The sequence below is a fragment of the Tenrec ecaudatus genome, chromosome 17, assembly GCF_050624435.1.
Source record: "Tenrec ecaudatus isolate mTenEca1 chromosome 17, mTenEca1.hap1, whole genome shotgun sequence".
Classification (NCBI taxonomy): domain Eukaryota; kingdom Metazoa; phylum Chordata; class Mammalia; order Afrosoricida; family Tenrecidae; genus Tenrec; species Tenrec ecaudatus.
This window is the reverse complement of record NC_134546.1, coordinates 18091415-18109090: the sequence shown is the minus strand read 5'-3', so window position 1 is coordinate 18109090 and position 17676 is coordinate 18091415. Positions and strand designations below refer to the sequence as shown.

Below are 17676 nucleotides of genomic sequence, written 5' to 3'. Positions count from 1 at the left end.
AGCTCCCAATGGGGCGGCGCCAGGGTCGCCGCCCCTTGGACAAAGTCTCAGTTTCCCAGAAGCTTTGTACCTGCTGTCCCCACTGTTACTGCTACTGCTGCTGGGCGTGACAAGCCATTTCTGCAACGCCCCGCTTAGAGGACACCAGCGTTGGGGGCAGCAGGCTTAGAGGACACCAGCGTTGGGGCAGCAGGAGCCAGGGCAGCCCGCGCGGCAGGAAACCAGCATGCTGGTGGAATCTGCGATTCAGGTGGAGCACAGGAGACTTCTGCCTGGCTGAAGGAGGACAGAGTGCAAAGCCCAGATACAAATTTGGACCAGACTGAGGCGTTTGGGGTGGCGGACCCCGGGGGAAGATGGGGCTGGAGCTCAGAGTGGCAGCTGTTCTCTCTCCCAGGGACCCTCGCTGCGGACAAGCCTCGTGAAGCCCAGCCCAGGGGAATCCTGATTGGTAAGAGCTCAAGGCACCAGCACCTCCATTCTGCCTCCATCACCACCCTTCCTCCCAGACCACTCTCCCCCCACCCCCAGCCCTTTTCCCTGGTCTCACCTTCCTGAAAGGTGGGGAGGGAGGACAGAGAGAGATCCACATGGAAAAATCAGGGTCACTATGAGTCCTTCCAACTACAAAGCGAGAAGAAATAGGCCTGGAGCCGAGGTCGAAAGAATCATAGAGCAGCTAGTCAGACCAGACGGAGCCACTGGCAGGTCCGTTCTAGTCAAAGTCAAGAGTCAAGAACAGCCTAACCAGGCAGAGACCATTGTAATCTTGATGGTGCTCGATGGAACTCCTGACATGGGCAGTTGACCTCCCTGCAGACACGAACCGAACTTGTGCTGGGGACAAGTATCTCTTTCTTCCACGACAGAAATTTCCTCCCTGCCCCTTTGCATGTTGATGGGGGTCTTTCCCTTCTTATGTGTTTTTTCTTCTTCTTATGTGTTGTCTGTACTTTTGTCTTTATACTATTATGATTGTAGCCTTACCACCTTAGTATGATTTTTCTATTGTTTTCTGGTGGGTTTTCCCAGCTGTGAAGCACAGGAGGGGTGGATGCATAATGAGACTAACTGACACAAAGGGTGATAGGGGATGCCGGGGGCGGGGTGGGGGGGCGGTGTGATAGGGAGGGAAAGGGGTCTGGGAGTAAAGAACGAAGGCAGTCGCAGGGCGGAGCATTAGAATGGATTGTGATTGCACATGTATGTTAAAGGAGATTCATCCAATGGGTGTGTATGTGGGGGGGTGTCTAAGACTGATGTGGTGGTGACTATTCAATGCCCCTTGCTATGTTTGAACGATTGAACTACTGTGTCCTATGTAAATTATGTGCCAATAAAACTGTTGGGACAAAATTTTAAAATAGTTGGCAGTTCTAAAAAAAATAAAGACAATCATGGATCCCAGACTGTGCTACTAGCAGAGTGTAGAGAGAAGTCCCTCCACATTTCTCATTGGAAGGGAAAATCAAGTCCAAATCTGTCATCGTTCAATCAAGAGTAACTACTGGCGACCCTGTGGGTTTTCCAGTCAGACTGCACTCTGCAGAGTTTTCTGTGGCTGTAACATGACAGGGTGGAGACAACAAGGCTTTCTACTGCGTGAACAGTTACAGGCTTGGAAACAACTGAAAGGGGCAGTTCTACCCTGTCCCCGAGGGTCGCTATGAGTCGGTATCCACTATTTGGCCGTGAGTTCAGTTTTGTTGGTTGGTTGGTTTGGAGTCATTTCATAGACGGAGGTGTTCGTGCGCAGTGCCACGGGGTAGGTCTGACCTGCCAACCTTTGGTGTCCACTGAGTGACCCTGACCCCTTGGTAGTGAGAGTCAGCTGTCCAGAGAGTGGACCTGGAGGGAGCCAAGAAGGAAGAAGAGAGGGGCCTGTCCTTCCAACGTCTTGTGTTCTGTCTTTCTCTCTCTCCAGAGTCTGGGGTTTGTGCCATCCTCCTCCTCATTGCTGCTGCCCCTCAGCTCTAAGAGGCAGCTCTGATCCTCCATCCCTGAGCCTCCTTCCTCAAGGACCGAAGACAAGGATATGCGAGACCTCCCTTAGCCTCACCCGCCTTCCCACCTGCTCTCCAGAGAGCCTGCTGCCCCTTTGGCTGTAAGGCCAGGTGTCCCCTCGATCTGGCACAGGCTGGAGCTGCATCCTGCTCTCTGGAGGCCCTGATTACTCGGGATTCTGCAATCCTGGTCCTGCCCTGCCGGTCTCCAATCCTCTGGTCCTTTTGCCCAGGTCCCTTCTGGATTCGAGGCGATGTTGCCTCAAAACAAGGACCAGGTGCTGCTGCAGAACACAGTGTCCCCTGGGCTCTCCCCTCAGGGTTCCTCACAACGTGTGGACTTTCCTCCACTCAACCAACAGCCTCTCTCCCCCTGCCCAACACTTCCCTCCTCCCACTCACCTTTCCACTCTTCCTCCCAATCCCCTGTGCTCCTCTGCCCGGCCACCCTGCTCCACCCTCTAGACCCACTTCTCTGTTCTTCCGACTCTAATTTTGACTCCGTCCCATATCTCTACTCTCCCTCTGACCTAGCGTCCCCCACTTTCTTCTACCACAACCACCTTCCTTTCTTCCTTCCACAGTCCCCCTCCTCTCCTTACCTGCTCTCCACCTCTCCCTCTCAGCTGCAGAACTCCCCCCCCAACTCACCTTGCTTCCCTCCCTCTCCTCAAGGCCCACCCAGCTCCACGCTCACTTCCCCCAACCCCAGCCTCCCTTCTGGGCTCCACTCTTCCAGACCACCAGGACACTCGCCTCAGTACAGGGGCTCTGGGTCCTCTGGAGTGGAGGGGGGATGCGTGGCCAGAGAAAGGGACCCTGCAGAGCTCAGGGACCTGGGGGCCCTGGCCCGGGCCCTGGTGCTGCACCTGGGACTCCGCCGCATCTCCCACGACCTGCGACTACGGTTTCTGCAGCAGCTGTGGCTCGGCACCACCGGGCAGGCGCCGGTTGTGGAGTATCCGGTATGCCTGGTGTGCCTCCGGCTGCGAAGTCCCTCCTGCCCCATCCCCAGGTACAGGACTGGGCCCCACCTGCTGGCTTTTCCACAACTACTGCCCAGGGCACCAGGCCAGGAGGCCGGGCCGCTCCGCATAGGCATCGGCTTCGGCCTCCGCCTCCCTCGGGGCCAGGCCAGGGCCCTGCACCTGTTGCCAGAAAGAAAGCCGAAGGAAGCAGGACTTCAGGGCGAGACTGCTCAGGGCCCTGCATGCCAAGCCCAGGCAACACCAGCACCAGTGGCTCAGGCCTGGGCAGGTCCAGCACCAGACACAGGCCCCCAGACCAGGAGCCTCAGGCCACCAGGCCCTCCAAACGCCAACTGCACCTCAAGGGCTCCCCTGCAGGAACCAAGACGGGCCACTGCTTCACCCAAACCGTTCTTCGCCCCAAAGAGGTCTGTCTGTTCAGAACCCATTCCCCCAAAGTTATCGTGGCAGAGCCAAGGAAGATCCCAGGAGGACATTCTCCAAACACAACCCTTCCCCCGAGGCCCCAGATCTCTGGGGAGCCCCGGGACACCCTGAAGGGCTGGCTGGCTGGAGGTCAGGTGTGTGCTCCATCTCTGAACCCTGGGAGCCCCTTGTGGAGTCTGCTGTCTCCTGGCTGAGGAGACCCAAGGACACTGGAGGCCCCATTCAGCCTTCAGTGTATTCAATAAAGCCAGACTCTGCATAATTTCCATTGTGTCTTTCTAAGCAAGCTGTGGGTGGGTGTGCTGCAGGGTGCCACTGCCCCCAATGAGCCCTCTTAAGGGAACGAGGGCCTGAGAGAATGTGCATCCTGTACCCGCAGAGGACAAGCCCCACAGAGCTGAGCCCCTGAGATGTGTGCTCTCCCAGGCCCTTTATACACTCACTTCAGCTTGGAGATGTGAGGTCCACCATCGCCACCCAGAGGGCCCGAGGAGCGGCTGTGGCAATTGAGGGAAAATAAAGAGACAGACACAGCATGCAGGGTGCTCACCTTTCCAGAAGTCAGGAACAAGAGAAAAAAAGCGAATGCACTTTCCAACGGGTTTATATAGTGTTTAAAATCATTTTATTGGAGGTTCTTAACAGCTCATCACAATCCACCCATCCATCCATTGTGTCAAGCACATTTGTACATATGTTGCCATCATCATCTTCAAAGCATTTTCTTTCTATTTGAGCCCTAGATATCTGCTCATTTCCCCCTCCCCCTACCCTCCCACATGAACCCATGATAAATTATAAATTCTTTTTTTAAAAATTAAATAATTTTATTGGGAGCTCGTACAACTCATCACAATCCATACATCCATACATTGTATCAACCACATTTGTACATTTGTTGCCACCATCATCCTCAAAACATTTTTTCTACTTGAGCCCTTGGTATCAGCTCATTTTCCCCCCTCCCTCCCCTTTCTCCCTCCCGAACTCTTTATAATTTATAAATTATTATTTTTCCATGTCTTACACTGTTGATGTCTCCCTTCACCCAGTTTTTTGTTGTCTGTCCTCCGGGGAGGGGATAAATTATTTTCCTATCTTATATTGTCTGCTCTCTCCCTGCACCCACTTTTCTGTCATTCATCCTCGGGTTTATGTTGTTTGGGGGCATACAAACCCATCAATCCCATAGACAACAAGGTGGGCAGTGTCTTACTCTTAGATATCTCTGAGCTTATTGGGGAAGTAACCTAAGACCAGTATTGGGAGCAGGTGTGGGGCAGGGGGTGGGACAGGGCGTGGGGCGGGTGGACTGCCCTTTGAGGGAGAAGAACAATAGAACTTGCTTGTTTGATGGTATAGGTAGCCTTCAGCCGCCTGGAGAGCAGCTGTGCGCTTGTAAGAGACATCTTTAAAGTAACGCCATGAAGGGGGGGATTGTGGGGATGAGTTTTAGTCGAGACTGTGACGTGCGAGTCACCTCTATCTCACAAATGTGAAGGCCTTCCTCCATCGGAGCTGGCCTTCCAGACTCTTCACTGAGTGGAAGGAATTTGGCCACATACGTTCTCTTCCCAGTCCTCGGTTTCCCACAAGAGGGACCTACAGTGTGGGCAGAGCTGAAGCCACAGGACCCATGCCTTTGGGTGGCCCTCAGGATGCCTGCTGGGACTGACCAGGCCTAGGAGTGGGGGGTCTCCCTGCAGGGAACGGTATTCCTGGCATCCACTGGTCCTCAGGAGACAAGAAACCCGGTGGTCGGGTGGGATGGGGTGTCAGAGAAAATGCCTCTTCAGAGCCGTTACTTCCTCAATCCCTACACTCAGAGCTCGGGTGCCTGAAGGCTGGCAGCTTCCAGCCAAAAACTTGCTCAGAGGCAGGAGCTCTCAAGAACCAGGGGGAGGAGGCCCCAGAAAAGGAATGGATGCTAACCATGGATAATGAGTGTTCAGACTGCAGCTTCCTCACAGGAAGCAGCGGACATGGGATTTGAAGGTCGCTTGGCTGGATTTATAGTCGTCCTTACTGCCTCCAGGAAGAGTCAAGGGCCTGAATCATGTATCTGGTTCATGACCTTGGACAAAGCATTTTAACTTTTGGGTTAAAATGCAAATGCTGTGCTTGTATGAGTCAGTAGATCACCCTTAGAGCGAAAACAGCCGTAACGTAACCCAAGGATTTACTTTTAAGCGTCCAGTTCATGTATGAGTTTCTCTCTCTGCTGTGAGTCAATGCTGACTGATAGTGACACCCCTGTGATTCCTAAGACTAACTGTTTACAGGAGCAGAAAGACAGTCTTTCTCCCTGGGAGCTGCTGGTAGATTTGTTAAGTTGAGCTCCTGGCTAGGAAGGGGTGGTACACTAGGTGGGCATTACACCTGGATTAGCCGGATAGGGCAAGATATGACAAAAGATATTATACCTGGATTAGCCTGGAGATACCGGATAGGGCAAGATATGACACAATAATAATTTATAAATTATCAAGGGCTCATGAGGGAGGGGAGAGTGGGGAGGGAGGGGGAAAAAAGAGCATGCAAAGGGCTTAAGTGGAGAGCAAATGCTTTAAAAATGATTAGGGCAAAGAATGTGCTTTATACAATTGATGTATGTATATGTATGGATTGTGATAAGAATTGTATGAGCCCCTAATAAAATGTTTAAAAAAAAGAGGATGTACACTGGTACAGATAGGAACTGGAAACGCAGGGAATCCAGGGCGGATGGTCTCTTTAGGACCAGTGGTGCGAGTGGCGATAGCAGGAGGGAGGAGGGAAGATGGGGTAGAAAGGGGGAACTGATTATAAGGATCTACATATAACCCCCTCCCTGTGGGACGGACAACAGAAAAGTGGGAGAAGGAGGACATCGGACAGGGCAAGATATGACAAAATAATAGCATAAATTACCAAGGATTCATCAGGGAGGGGGGAGTGGGGAGGGAGGGAGGGAAATGAGGAGCTGATGCCAGGGGCTTAAGTGGAGAGCAAATGTTTTGATAATGATGAGGGCAATGAAGGTACAAATGTGCTTTATACAATTGATGTATATATGGATTGTGATGAGTTGTATGAGCTCCTAATAAAATTATTTTTTTAAAAACACCTTTCGTGGGTGGGAATAAATTCAAAGCAGAGAAGTCAGCTCAGGGGGTTATGGAGACTCTTTTTGGACATTCTAAAGGGGTCATTTTGATAGATTTTTCTGAAAGGACACAGGGTGATCATGAGGGTTTAGTAGGAAGGAATTTCAAGAACATGAAAAACGACAGCGGTGAGAAAAAGGTCAGTAAAGTCGCGCCAAGCAATTATTCGCATCCCAAAGCACCTGTCTGGGTGACTGGTGAAGCCCTTACAGCGGATCATCCTCCTGGGGCAGGCGTGCACGTGGCGCTCAAGTAGCACGTTGTGAGCGGAGGCAATCTAGTTCCACGGAGCAGCCCAGAGACAAAGCCAAAGCTTCCTCTGCGGGGCAGGAATCCTCAGGTAGCAAGCACTTGAGCCTGCAGTGCAGCGGAGCTGTTTATTGACTAAGATCAGACTGCCCTTCCACCTTTGATATGCTCAGCCGGTGATTTCGAGGCCAAAAGCCTGCCCCCTCCTCTGTTTGAGTGACAGCCAATAGAGATAGCACCCTACAGGCAAGCAACTTGGTCCCCAAAGCCTGCCAGGAGCCACCGGGATGGGAGGGAGCCTTGGTGTCCGGAAAAGCCTAGGATTTCTTTATGAAAGGTCCGTTAGCCGTTCTTCGAAGTCCCTGGGTGGTGCAAACATTTAATCAGCTAGTAACCCTCAGGAGGAACCCTGGTGGCCTGGTGGGTGGGCTGCCATCCTCAAGGTCAGCAGTTGGAAACCACCCGCTCCACGGGAGGAGTTACAGTCTGGCAAACCCACAGGGGCAGTTCTACCCTGTCCTATAGCGTCGCTAGGAGTCGGAATGGACTCAAGGGCAGTGAAGACGTAACCTGAACATGGCTCAACCAAGAAAGGCCCGGCAATGGGCTTCGGCCAGCACCCACTCTTCCGGCAGCGCCGGGTGATCTTTCTCCACGCCAACCTCCTCGGTCCCGAATCCCCGCCCAGGGGCGGTCCCCCGGAGGCGCGCACCTCCCGTGCCCCGCACAAAGATGGCGGCGCTGCCGTCGCGGGGGAGGGGCGGAGAGCTACGCCCGCCACGCCCGTCTGACGTCACCGCGTCCGGGCAGTGCTGACGCGTATTGGAGGCCGTGCACTTGCGCGGAGGGCGCCCTGGACGCCGGGGTCAAGCGGCCCCGAGGTAGCGCCCCGCTGTCCTGCGAGAGCGTCGGCTGCTGCCGGGCGCGCCGAGTGAGAGGGACGCGAGTTTCCGGGCAGTAACCGGGCGGGATCCGGCGGCGGCCGGGCGAGGCATGTCCCCGGGGCCGCGGGGCGAGCCGTGAAGAGCGCCGGGCGGGATGGGCCGGCGCCGAGCGCCAGAGCTGTACCGGGCCCCGTTCCCGTTGTACGCGCTCCAGGTGGACGCCGGCGCGGGGCTGCTCATCGCTGCGGGCGGCGGGGGCGCCGCCAAGACCGGCATCAAGAATGGCGTGGTGAGAACCGGGCCGGGCAACGCCGCGCGCGAACGGCCCTGCCGGAGGGGCACGGGCGCAGGGTGGGGGTGAGGGGCGCGCGGTCGCGCCGCAGCTCAGCTGGTGGCCCCGCCGCCCCCCGCGGGGCTTCGTCCCGCGCCGAGAGACCCCGAAGGTCAAGGGAAAGCTGCCCGCGCCGGGCATAAAGTACGCAGCGGCGGGTCTTGTCACTTCCCGGGGAGGCCACCGAGACGTGTTTGTCCGCCTCCATGCACTGCGAGTGTGGCATAACTTCCTTTTCTGAGGTCGTGCCCCCCCACCCCCCACCCCGTCTGTCTGTCATTGGAGGGAATTCTCCCAGCTCTGGCAGCTGCGCAGCTTCACGGAGGAAAGAATGGGAACTTAAGAAAGCCTGGTGGGCGAGGCAGTGCGTTAAACGCAGTGGTCAGGCTTCAGACTGCGCGATGTCAGCGGGCCGGTGAGGTAGGTGTTCGCTAGGTACCCCTGAACCCGGTTCATCCTGGCTTCCTCTCTCTCAGCATTTTCTGCGGCTAGAACAGATTAATGGGCGCCTGAGCGCCTCCTTGCTACACACTCATGACACAGAGACTCGGGCCACCATGAACCTGGCCCTAGCTGGTGACATCCTTGCTGCAGGGCAGGACGCCCACTGTCAGCTCCTGCGCTTCCAGACCCATCAGCAGACAGGCAACAGCAAGGCAGAGAAGGCAGGTGAGGAGCAGGCCCTTCTCCGGTGGGAAGAGGAAGAGCCCTTGGCCTCTGTCCAAGGGGCTGGGAGTGACGCTTGGGCAGCAGGCTGGAAGCCCGGTGTCTGTCGGAGAACAGTTAGTGCTCCTGGGGCCTAGCATCCCCTGTGTGTCGCAGCAGGTTCCAAGGACCAGGGACCCCGGCAGAGGAAGGGAGCAGCTCCTGCCCAGCAGAAACCGCCAGTGGAGACCCAGCGGGAGGGGGTGGAACTCCGGGTGGAGAACCTGCAGGCAGTGCAGACCGACTTCAGCACTGAGCCGCTGCAGAAAGTGGTGTGCTTCAGCCACGACAACACCCTGCTTGCCACGGGAGGCACCGATGGCTACATTCGGGTCTGGAAGGTGGGCCGTTGTTGAAAATTCATTTGGGATTTCGAAGGGGCGGAGAGGGATAGTCTGGTGAATGAGTATCCCCATAGTGGCAAGGGCCAGAGGGGGAGACACGGGATGGGGGTTCTGAGAAGTATGTGGGGTGATGTCTGCCGAGAGTGGCTGTGGGGAGATAAGGTGTGTCCTTGCTTGGAGGGGGTGGGGAGGGAGGGGGGCTGGCCTAACCAGACCAGTGCTTTGACTGCAGGTACCTAGCCTAAAGAAAGTTCTGGAGTTCAAAGCCCACGAGGGGGAGATTGAAGACCTGGCTTTGGGGCCTGATGGCAAGGTGAGAAGGTAGAGGGAGGAGGAAGTAGGCAGCTATACTGCCGTCCTGGAAGTGGATCCCCTAACTGCTCATCCTTGAAATATTTGCTCTTCATTAGTTGGTGTCTGTGGGCTGGGATCTTAAAGCCTCCGTGTGGCAGAAGGACCAGCTGGTGACACAGCTGCACTGGCAAGAGAACGGACCCACCTTTTCCAACACGCCTTACCGCTACCAGGCCTGCAGGTGTGAAGACCCCAGAGGGTGGCTCAGAGAGGCACAGCCCAGATGTGGTTGGGGAGGGGGCAAGCTGGGTAGGGTGATAGCTTTGGTGGGTGGTGACACCTGGCCAAAGTGCAGGAGGGCATCACCTTGGACAGGAGGCCCCTGGAACTGACTAGCTTCTCTCTGGACCCCAGGTTCGGGCAGGTTCCAGACCAGCCCACTAGGCTGCGACTCTTCACTGTACAGATTCCCCACAAGCGCCTGCGCCAGCCTCCACCCTGTTACCTCACAGCTTGGGATGGTTCTACCTTCTTGCCCCTTCAGACCAAGCCCTGTGGCCACGAAGTCATCTCTTGCCTCAGTGTCAGGTGTGGGACAGGCCTGGCTGGGGAGCACGGGGTGGGGCCTGCCTGTTCCTTCTGGACCTCGGGTGGTGAGCGAGGGGTGGTGAGCAAGGCTCTGGGGACATGCCTCCAGGACAGTCTGCACTTGTTTTTTGCAGTGAGTCGGGCACCTTCCTGGGCCTGGGCACGGTCACTGGCTCTGTTGCCATCTACATTGCCTTCTCTCTCCAGGTAAGGGGTAGAAGAGGGCACAGCCTTGAGGGAACATGGAGTGGGTTCTCTCTCCACTAGCCTTTCTGTCCAGAGTGTGCAGAGTGGCATCTGGCCCACCCTGTAGAAAGAAAGCTGTCTGGGGGCGGGGGGTCAACTTTCCAGTGGGAAGCTTCCCAACTGGGCCGTCCCTCACCAGCTCTCCTCCCGCCCACCTGCAGCGCCTCTACTATGTGCGGGAGGCCCACGGCATCGTGGTGACCGATGTGGCCTTCCTCCCCGAGAAGGGGCGTGGCCCGGAGCTCCTTGGAGCCCACGAAACAGCCCTGTTCTCTGTGGCTGTGGACAGTCGTTGCCAGCTGCACCTGCTGCCATCTCGACGTGAGTGCTTGGGCCTGGGGTCCCCCCAAAAGACATGTCCCCTGGAGAAGGGCAGCTATCTCCCCGTCCTTGGCTGGCCCAGGCACAGTGGCTACGAAGCCCTTCGTCAGTTGACTTCTCCCCTCCCCGCTCTGCAGGGAGCGTCCCCGTGTGGCTGCTGCTGCTGCTGTGTGTTGGGCTCATCGGCGTGACCATCTTGCTCCTCCAGATCGCCTTCCCGGGCTTCCTCTAGTCCCTCCTTCCCTGAGGTCAGGGCCTGGACTCTGCCCCCGGCTACATGCGTGGACCCCACTGGTCACTCCAATTTGAGCCCCAGTCGAGGCTGCCCCTGCTGAGACTGCCGGGCCCTGGGAACCCTGCAGCCCTGGCCTGTGCACTCACGGAGGACAGTGGCGTCTGAAGCCCCAGGCACACCACCTGCCTTGTTCCCTCTGCCTTCCGAGACTCCCGACTTGAGCTTGTCCTGTCTCCAGAAATATGTGAAGAAGCCCAAGACCCTGCAGAAACAGCTATCCTTCCTGAAGAAGTCCCCCATTTCTCCTCCTCTTCCTCCTCCACTTCCCCCGTCCAGCCTGATGGCCAGTGGCTCTTCTTGTGGAGACCCTGGTGTCTGCTGGGAAGGAAAAATTCAGGAGGGATGCAGGGCTTGCACTGCGTGGTTCTAAGCCAGCCAGGCCAGATATGCAGTAAGTTCCTGGAGAGTCTGCCTGGCTTTGGAGAAGGCGGAAAGGAACCTGAGCCCATTAGGGAGGCAACATTATTTAATAAATAAGAGCAGACTGAACGGAGACCCAGCATAGCAGCCCTGTCAGCTCTCGTTCCTCTCCAAAGGCAGGTGAGTCCCGAGGCCAGGCAGCTCCCCGGGGTGCTGAAAGATGGCCTTGGCATACTGATGCAATAGGCGACTCAGGTAAGGGTGCTGCCTGGGGATCAGCCCTTCCAGGAAGCCAGTGTGCCCCCCTCGGGCGGTGATGAGCAGGGCAACATAGGCCGAGTGCTGGGCAGCCTGAAGGGGGAGGGCTGGGGGAGGGGCCAGGGGAAGTCAGGCCCCCTGACCTGCACCTCACGGCCCCTGGGGCTTCAACATCAAGGGTTAGGATACTCACCTTTGGCTGGGGAGAAGGGGTCATCGGCCGCATTGAGGCAGAGCACAGGGGTCTGGATGGCGTCCACCTTGGTTCTTGGGCTTACTGCTTGGCAGTAGGCATCACAATCTCGATAGCCAAAGGCCACGGTTGTGTAGCGCTCCTCAAACTGGCGAATGGTGCGGGCCTGGAGTGGGGGGGTTGAAGGGGGAGGTGAAAGTGAGGATGAAGAGGGAAAACCTGAAGGGGGGTGTGTGGGTGGGGGGTGTGCAGTGTGTGAAAGACTATACCTTTAGCACAAAGTCTACATCTACAATCTTCTCAATCACTTTCCTATTTCTGCAAAAGAGCAAACGGATTTGAAGCTGAAAGGAATTCCCGTCTGCTTCCACAAGCCCTCTGCCCTCCCCTGGCACGCCTCATGGGCCTGACCCCGAGCCCCCAGCTTAGGCCTCACACTGGTGCGAGTGCCCAGCTAGAGGACTCGCCTGCACACTGGTACGGACCTGGCATGCCTGCCATCCCACCCTGGCTGCTGCCCCATCCCCTCTTGCCAAGACCATACCGCCTCACAAGTTGGCAGAGCCTGACAGTAAGGTGCTGATTGAAGAGCAGCCAATTGAGCGGGCTCTCCAGGGAACGATTCGTCTCAAAGGAATCCCAGCAAGGAGAGATAGTCAGTGCTGCCGCCAGCCCGGAGGCCCGCCCAGCCCGGGCCAGGTAGTTCAGCACCAGTATCCTGCAGGAGCAGATCAGGGCCCAGAAAGAAGCTGGGGCAGGTGGAGAAGGAGAGGACACTGGTGGGTGGGGGTGAAACCCAGGTGGCCTTTACCCTCCGAGAGAGAAGCCCACAGCTAGCAGTGGCGCTTTGGAGTGGTGGTGCTTTATGTGGCTCACGACAGTCTCCATGTCGTCAGTGTTGCTGGCACAAAAGGCCCTGTGGGTCTGAGGGTAAATGGGGTCATCAGAGAGGGTCTGGCCACAAGGCTAAGCTCAAGTGTGGGAAGAGATGGAGAGAACCCGAAGGCCCAGTGTCTATTAGGGGTGGGTGGCTAAAGGGCTGTTTCGTCCACAGGAGGCAGCGACTTACCAGCAGTTCTTCCCCGCAGCAGCCCCGGTTATTGAATACGACGGCCCTAAGGGGCACAGATACAGGTTAGCCAGGCATCCCTTAGATGTCCCCCTCCCCCCTTAGCTATCCTTCAGAAAATCTCGTCAAACCAAAACACACCCTTCATCCCACACTCCTGGATGTCTGAGGTGGTTTCTCCTTCTGACACTAGGCCCAGCCTTACCTATAGCCATCCCTCAAAGCTTGCTTGACCAGGTGCAGGATGTACACCTCCTGGCTACTTCCCGTCATGCCAGGAAGCAGTAAGACAATGGGTTGGGTGGCAGGGTCAGGGTACTGACTGCTGTCCCGCTGGTCAGCCCAATGGAGCAGGAGCTGCCCTCCATCCGGGGTTTGGAGGGTTTCACTGTGGTTTTGGAGAGGGTACACAACGACAGTGTTAGGAATGTGGAGGGCTTCACCAGGGTTTTAGCTCCAGGCGAACCCACCACCAAGTTAGACATCTTCCTGCAGCATCCTTGGAGGGCATGCTTGATGAAGAGCAAGTCTCCCACAAGGTGGGGCAGGGACACGTAAGGTGGGATGTCCCCTCATGGTTGTGCAATGACAGCCTTTCTTCAACAGAGCTGAGGCACCTGGGGCAAAGGTGACCTGCAGTTAAACCTAGGCGGGCAGGCAGGGGTTCCCTACTTCTCTGCAGGCCACTTTGTGATCACACCCCTGCCCCTTCATACCTCCAATAAGAGACGATGGGCCGAGACTGAGCTAAGATTCCGAAGATAGTTTGTAGCCTCCCCTCAAAGCACCACAGTGTAGGGCAGAATGTCTCCATAGTGAGTGGACAGTGTCGCTCCAGGAAGGCCAAAAACCGGGGCCCCGCCACCAGCCGAGGCTTCTGTAATCACAACACAACCTGCCTCATGCACCAGGTTTTGCACAAGCCAGGGAGGCACCCCACCCCAGAAGGTGAGAGTCCCCCTCCCGCATTCCAGCTTGGTCGGTGGGTGAGCTCATTGGTCTAGAATGGTAGCATAGTCTGATGAGAAGCCCCAAAGCCCAGTCCTGAGCTGTCTGTCCCCTTCTGGAGTTGGCCGTGCACAGACTTGGAACAAGATGAGGATCTTCTGCCCTTGATGGTGCTGGCTGCCCCCAGGGCAGATTAACCAGTGCACTCAGCATACACGAGCTTAATTGTTCATTACTAATCACCAGTGCATAATTTCCACATCAGAGATGCATCAAGAAACATGTGGAATTGTGCACCACAGATCAGTGAATAGGCACAAACAAGCCCATGAGAACCTTGTTTCGTGGGTAGCCTGTCCCTGCCTGCTCACTCAGCCCCAACCCCTTGAAAAGAGGCAGCAATCCAGGTAGAAAATATGTCCAGTGGGGAGGACGGGCTGGGGTTCCACTAGGAGACTTAAGTCTGTGGCCTTTGCCTTAGTCACACCCTGTCATCTCCCAGCCAGTTTCCAGGGTGTGGGGTGATAAGCCTTTCTACTTACTCCTGTAAAGAGTTACAGTTTTGGAAACCCATAGGGGCAGTTCTACCCTGCCCGAAGGTCACTACGTCAGAAGTGGCTCCATGGCAGTGAGGTTTGGTCATCTGAAGAACTAGCTCTGATCATTCTGACTTCTGGCCTTAGTGCCGGTTGCCTGCATGTGGTCTTTTTCCCACAGCCACTCATTTTGTCCTGGGGAATTACACTCGCTGCCATCAAGTGACCCTATAAGACAGTACAACTGCCCTTCTGAGTTCCTGGACCTGTCACTCTTCACGGGAGTAGAAAGCCCCGTCGACGCTTAGCCACTATGAGGAATAATCCAAACACGAACAGACTTCCACTTCATGCCACCCAAGGGGAAGCGCAGGAACGGGATGCCCGGGACAGGTGAGGTCAGTGGGCACTCAGCCCTCTGGATGGACATGTAGCGGGTGGGCCTGGCAATTTAGAAAGCTGATGGAGAGGATGCTGTACCAAGCTCAACCAGGGAAGTGACATTTCTAGAGCCAGGCCCAAAGGAACTTGCAGGTCAGATTGCCGTTTCCTCCAAGCCCCGATGCTCCGAGGAAGCTAGGAAAATTATAAATTAGAAAGACTAAATTGATAGTGCAACTTTTGTGAGATGTGACTTGCACCATTGTGGGTAAGCCCTGGAATGTAAGCTATGATTCACTACGTGATAGGATACTTTAAACGACTCAAAGTGGTTTTCGTAGAATCCTAACACGATGGATAATTATAAGGGCACCACTGATATGAGCAGGTAGAATGTGGTGGTGGTGGCTCACCATGTGCCTGCAGGGGGCTAAGGGCTTTACAGGATTTTAATTTGTGAGCTTCCCAACATCTTTCTGGGATAAGTACAAGGCCCTTCCTGTGGGGAGAGGTTTGTATGTCGAGTACCTTATCACAAAGCTAGTGAGTGGCAGAGCAGGGCACCTCAGAGCCTGTGCTCTTTATGGTACTATGTTGTCTCTTATTTGTTAATAATCTTAGTTGTCAAAATCTTGAGTTATTACCAGCTTGTTAAACCCGTGGCCCAACAGTTCAGTAATCTAGAACAAGATGCTAGGAAGTTGGTTCCCAGGTTGATCTGTATGGGTTTGTTGCATTTGAACTCTGGCAGAGTTCCTTGACCAGCTCTTGAGAACCAGATAATCACAGGTCACTGTCTACAAGTCTGAGCCGCCTCTCGCCTCTGCAGGATAATCCAAACTGTCCTCAGAGCCTCCAGCATGGCACTTGGCCTGCATTTTAAACAGTGTTTGGACATCAGAGAAGAGTTTGGAAATATAAAGAGTGTGACTGGTTGCAAGCAAAGGAAAATGTTTAGTTAAGAGCCATACCAGTGAAAATTTGTGACTAGGCCTCACAGACGGCCTTTAAAAAAATCATTTTATTGGGGGCTTGTATAACTCTTATCACGATCCATACATTGTGTCGAGCACATTTGTTGCCATCATCATTCTCAAAACATTTGCTTTCAAGACAGGTGGCTTTAATGACCTTCTAAATCAAACATTAGGTGAGGCTTATGGGATATTGTTAAGTTTAGGGGCTTTGTTTTATCCAGGAAAACTGATTTTTATAAGCAATACAGGTGAATGCCCTGTTGTGTACTAATTATGAGTTAGGCTGCTAATTGCAAAGTCAGCAGTTCAAAACCACCAGCAGCTCCTAGGGAGACAGATGAGGCTTTGACTCCCATAAAGAGTTACAGTCTTGGAAACTCACAGGGGCAGTTCTACCCTGTTCTATAGGAAGGTTACCAGCCAACAACTCACCATCGACTTGATGGCAGTGAGGGTTTGTTTTTTTGGCGGGGGGGTGAGGGTGGGGGGGGGATACATACTAATGCAGAAGGCTTTGCAAACACAAAAATGGTCTAGATTACATTAAAACTCCCTATCAATCTTTTGGAGGCCCTGGATAGAGCAAAGTGTTAGCAAGCTCATCTGATTATCTAATTAGATAATACATTCGAGGTTGGAGTCCACCCAGAGTCCTAGGAAACTGCCCCCAACATCAGCCATTAAAACTGCTTGGAGCACAGTTCTGCTCTGACACACAGGGTCACCCGAGTTGGAATCAATCCCACAGCAGCTCACCATGTTTATAGCTCAAAAGAAGAATTTGCATCAGCAGGTTTCTTGTTAGGCTAAGCTATCTAGTGCAGAGCTTAATGACAATGAGAAGATTTTGGTTTTTTTCCTGGCTATGCAAATTATGTATTCTCTCACACTTTCCCTAAGAATCATAGGGACCCCATAGGCCAGACTAGAATTGCCCCTGTGGGTTTGAGGCAGTACGTACATCTTCACTGGAGCAGAAAGTCTGTAGATGGCAGAATCTACTCCACGCAGCCAGTGAGAGTTTGTTTTTCCGGTTGGAATAAATCTCCAAGTTCATCTAAAAACAACTTAAGATTTCCTCACTGCACAATTCCAGGAGAGTCTAGAACTTGAAACAACTGAGGCGCAAAGAACAGTTAGGGTTCTTCATCGAGCCCGAACTCGAAAGGAAGCTGCAAGCCAGTCTCTAAGGGAAGGGAGGCCCTACTAGGCCTCTTTGGTCACCCTGCCTGCTAGTGTTGGTTGTAACCCACAAGCGCACACGCCTCCATTTGGTGCAGCGACTGAGAACCAACAGCCTGAAGAGGAAGGGCAGGCATTACACTGCTCGTGCACATCTCCCTGACACCTGAGAACGCGTTCACTCTGCCTGTCTTCAAATGTCTGTCACACCAATGAGAGCAGCACCCCTCCGAAGTCCGAAAGGCCAGCTGGTATGGAAGAATTTAGGCAGACACAGAAGCGACTTTTTCATTATAAAGTCACAGCAACGTGTAGCCTGGATGTCGCACAGGGTAAGGGTGGGGGAAGGGGGTCAGCCATCCCAACTCCCGCAAAGGGCTCGAGCACCGAGCGAGAAGAGGTGCCCAGGACCCCAGTATCCCACACCCATTGGCCAGAGCGCTGGGCCTGCACGCACCTGGGGCACACAGGCCCAGTAGTAGCCCAGGTAGAAGACGGCGCCAAGACCCAAAAGCTGAAAGAAGAGCTCAGTCCAAGTGCCATTCTGGGGGCTCAGGGAGGAACTCAGCAGCATCTTTTCCTGATGCTGACTCCTGGCCTCTAGGCTAGCTCCCGCTGCCGGCTTTCTCAAGGCAGCCGGCCGCAGGTGCGCACCAGGTGCGCCGCTCGCACACCATTGGTCGGCCAGTGCTCGCCCCGCCTCTCAGGGCCGCAGGCTTGCGCCCCGCCCACTGCCCGAGGCTGGGAAGGCGGCGCTAGGACCTTACGGTGCCAGTGAACCGCGCCCCGCGCCCCGCGCCCCGCGCCCCGCGCCCCGCGCCCCGCGCCCCGCGCCCCGCGCCCCGCGCCCCGCGCCCCGCGCCCCGCGCCCCGCGCCCCGCGCCCCGCGCCCCGCGCCCCGCGCCCCGCGCCCCGCGCCCCGCGCCCCGCGCCCAGCTAACGCGAAGGACC

At 55.3% G+C, this 17676-nt stretch overlaps 3 protein-coding genes across 4 annotated transcripts; 2 read left to right on the top strand and 1 right to left on the bottom strand.

The window, feature by feature from the left end:
- The first annotated feature begins 2257 nt into the window (after window positions 1-2257).
- On the top strand, window positions 2258-3529 carry PRR30 (proline rich 30). Its single transcript, XM_075536059.1, has one exon. It carries the CDS (start codon window positions 2258-2260, stop codon window positions 3527-3529), a length of 1272 nt encoding a protein of 423 aa, XP_075392174.1.
- Window positions 3530-7637: 4108 nt separating this feature from the next.
- PREB (prolactin regulatory element binding) lies at window positions 7638-11316 on the top strand. 2 transcript variants are annotated; one of them, XM_075535672.1, is made up of 9 exons: window positions 7638-7986; window positions 8505-8697; window positions 8854-9074; window positions 9310-9390; window positions 9488-9612; window positions 9786-9959; window positions 10094-10166; window positions 10367-10526; window positions 10664-11316. In XM_075535672.1, exons 1-9 carry the CDS (start codon window positions 7852-7854, stop codon window positions 10756-10758), a joined length of 1257 nt encoding a protein of 418 aa, XP_075391787.1. In that variant the 5' UTR covers window positions 7638-7851; the 3' UTR covers window positions 10759-11316. The 2 variants fall into 2 exon arrangements, with proteins under 2 accessions (XP_075391787.1, XP_075391786.1); XM_075535671.1 differs by having other exon boundaries at window positions 8851-9074.
- Window positions 11317-11334: 18 nt separating this feature from the next.
- ABHD1 (abhydrolase domain containing 1) lies at window positions 11335-17299 on the bottom strand. The gene is made up of 9 exons (XM_075536058.1): window positions 17183-17299; window positions 13418-13578; window positions 12907-13089; window positions 12702-12747; window positions 12444-12556; window positions 12177-12350; window positions 11902-11950; window positions 11633-11798; window positions 11335-11546 (listed from the first exon to the last, which is right to left on the bottom strand). The coding sequence occupies exons 1-9, from the start codon at window positions 17297-17299 to the stop codon at window positions 11335-11337; spliced, it is 1221 nt and encodes a 406-aa protein (XP_075392173.1).
- Between the last annotated feature and the right edge of the window lie 377 nt (window positions 17300-17676).

Coding starts and splice junctions, on each gene's coding strand:
- ABHD1 (XM_075536058.1), bottom strand. CDS start 17,299: ATGCTGCTGAGTTCCTCCCTGAGCCCCCAGAATGGCACTTGGACTGAG. Junction 12,557..12,701: donor GCTGCGGGGAAGAACTGCTG/GTAAGTCGCTGC, acceptor ATTTACCCTCAG/ACCCACAGGGCCTTTTGTGC. Junction 11,799..11,901: donor ATGTAGACTTTGTGCTAAAG/GTATAGTCTTTC, acceptor CCCCCACTCCAG/GCCCGCACCATTCGCCAGTT.
- PREB (XM_075535671.1), top strand. CDS start 7,852: ATGGGCCGGCGCCGAGCGCCAGAGCTGTACCGGGCCCCGTTCCCGTTG. Junction 9,391..9,487: donor CTTTGGGGCCTGATGGCAAG/GTGAGAAGGTAG, acceptor GCTCTTCATTAG/TTGGTGTCTGTGGGCTGGGA. Junction 9,613..9,785: donor TACCGCTACCAGGCCTGCAG/GTGTGAAGACCC, acceptor TCTGGACCCCAG/GTTCGGGCAGGTTCCAGACC.
- PRR30 (XM_075536059.1), top strand. CDS start 2,258: ATGTTGCCTCAAAACAAGGACCAGGTGCTGCTGCAGAACACAGTGTCC.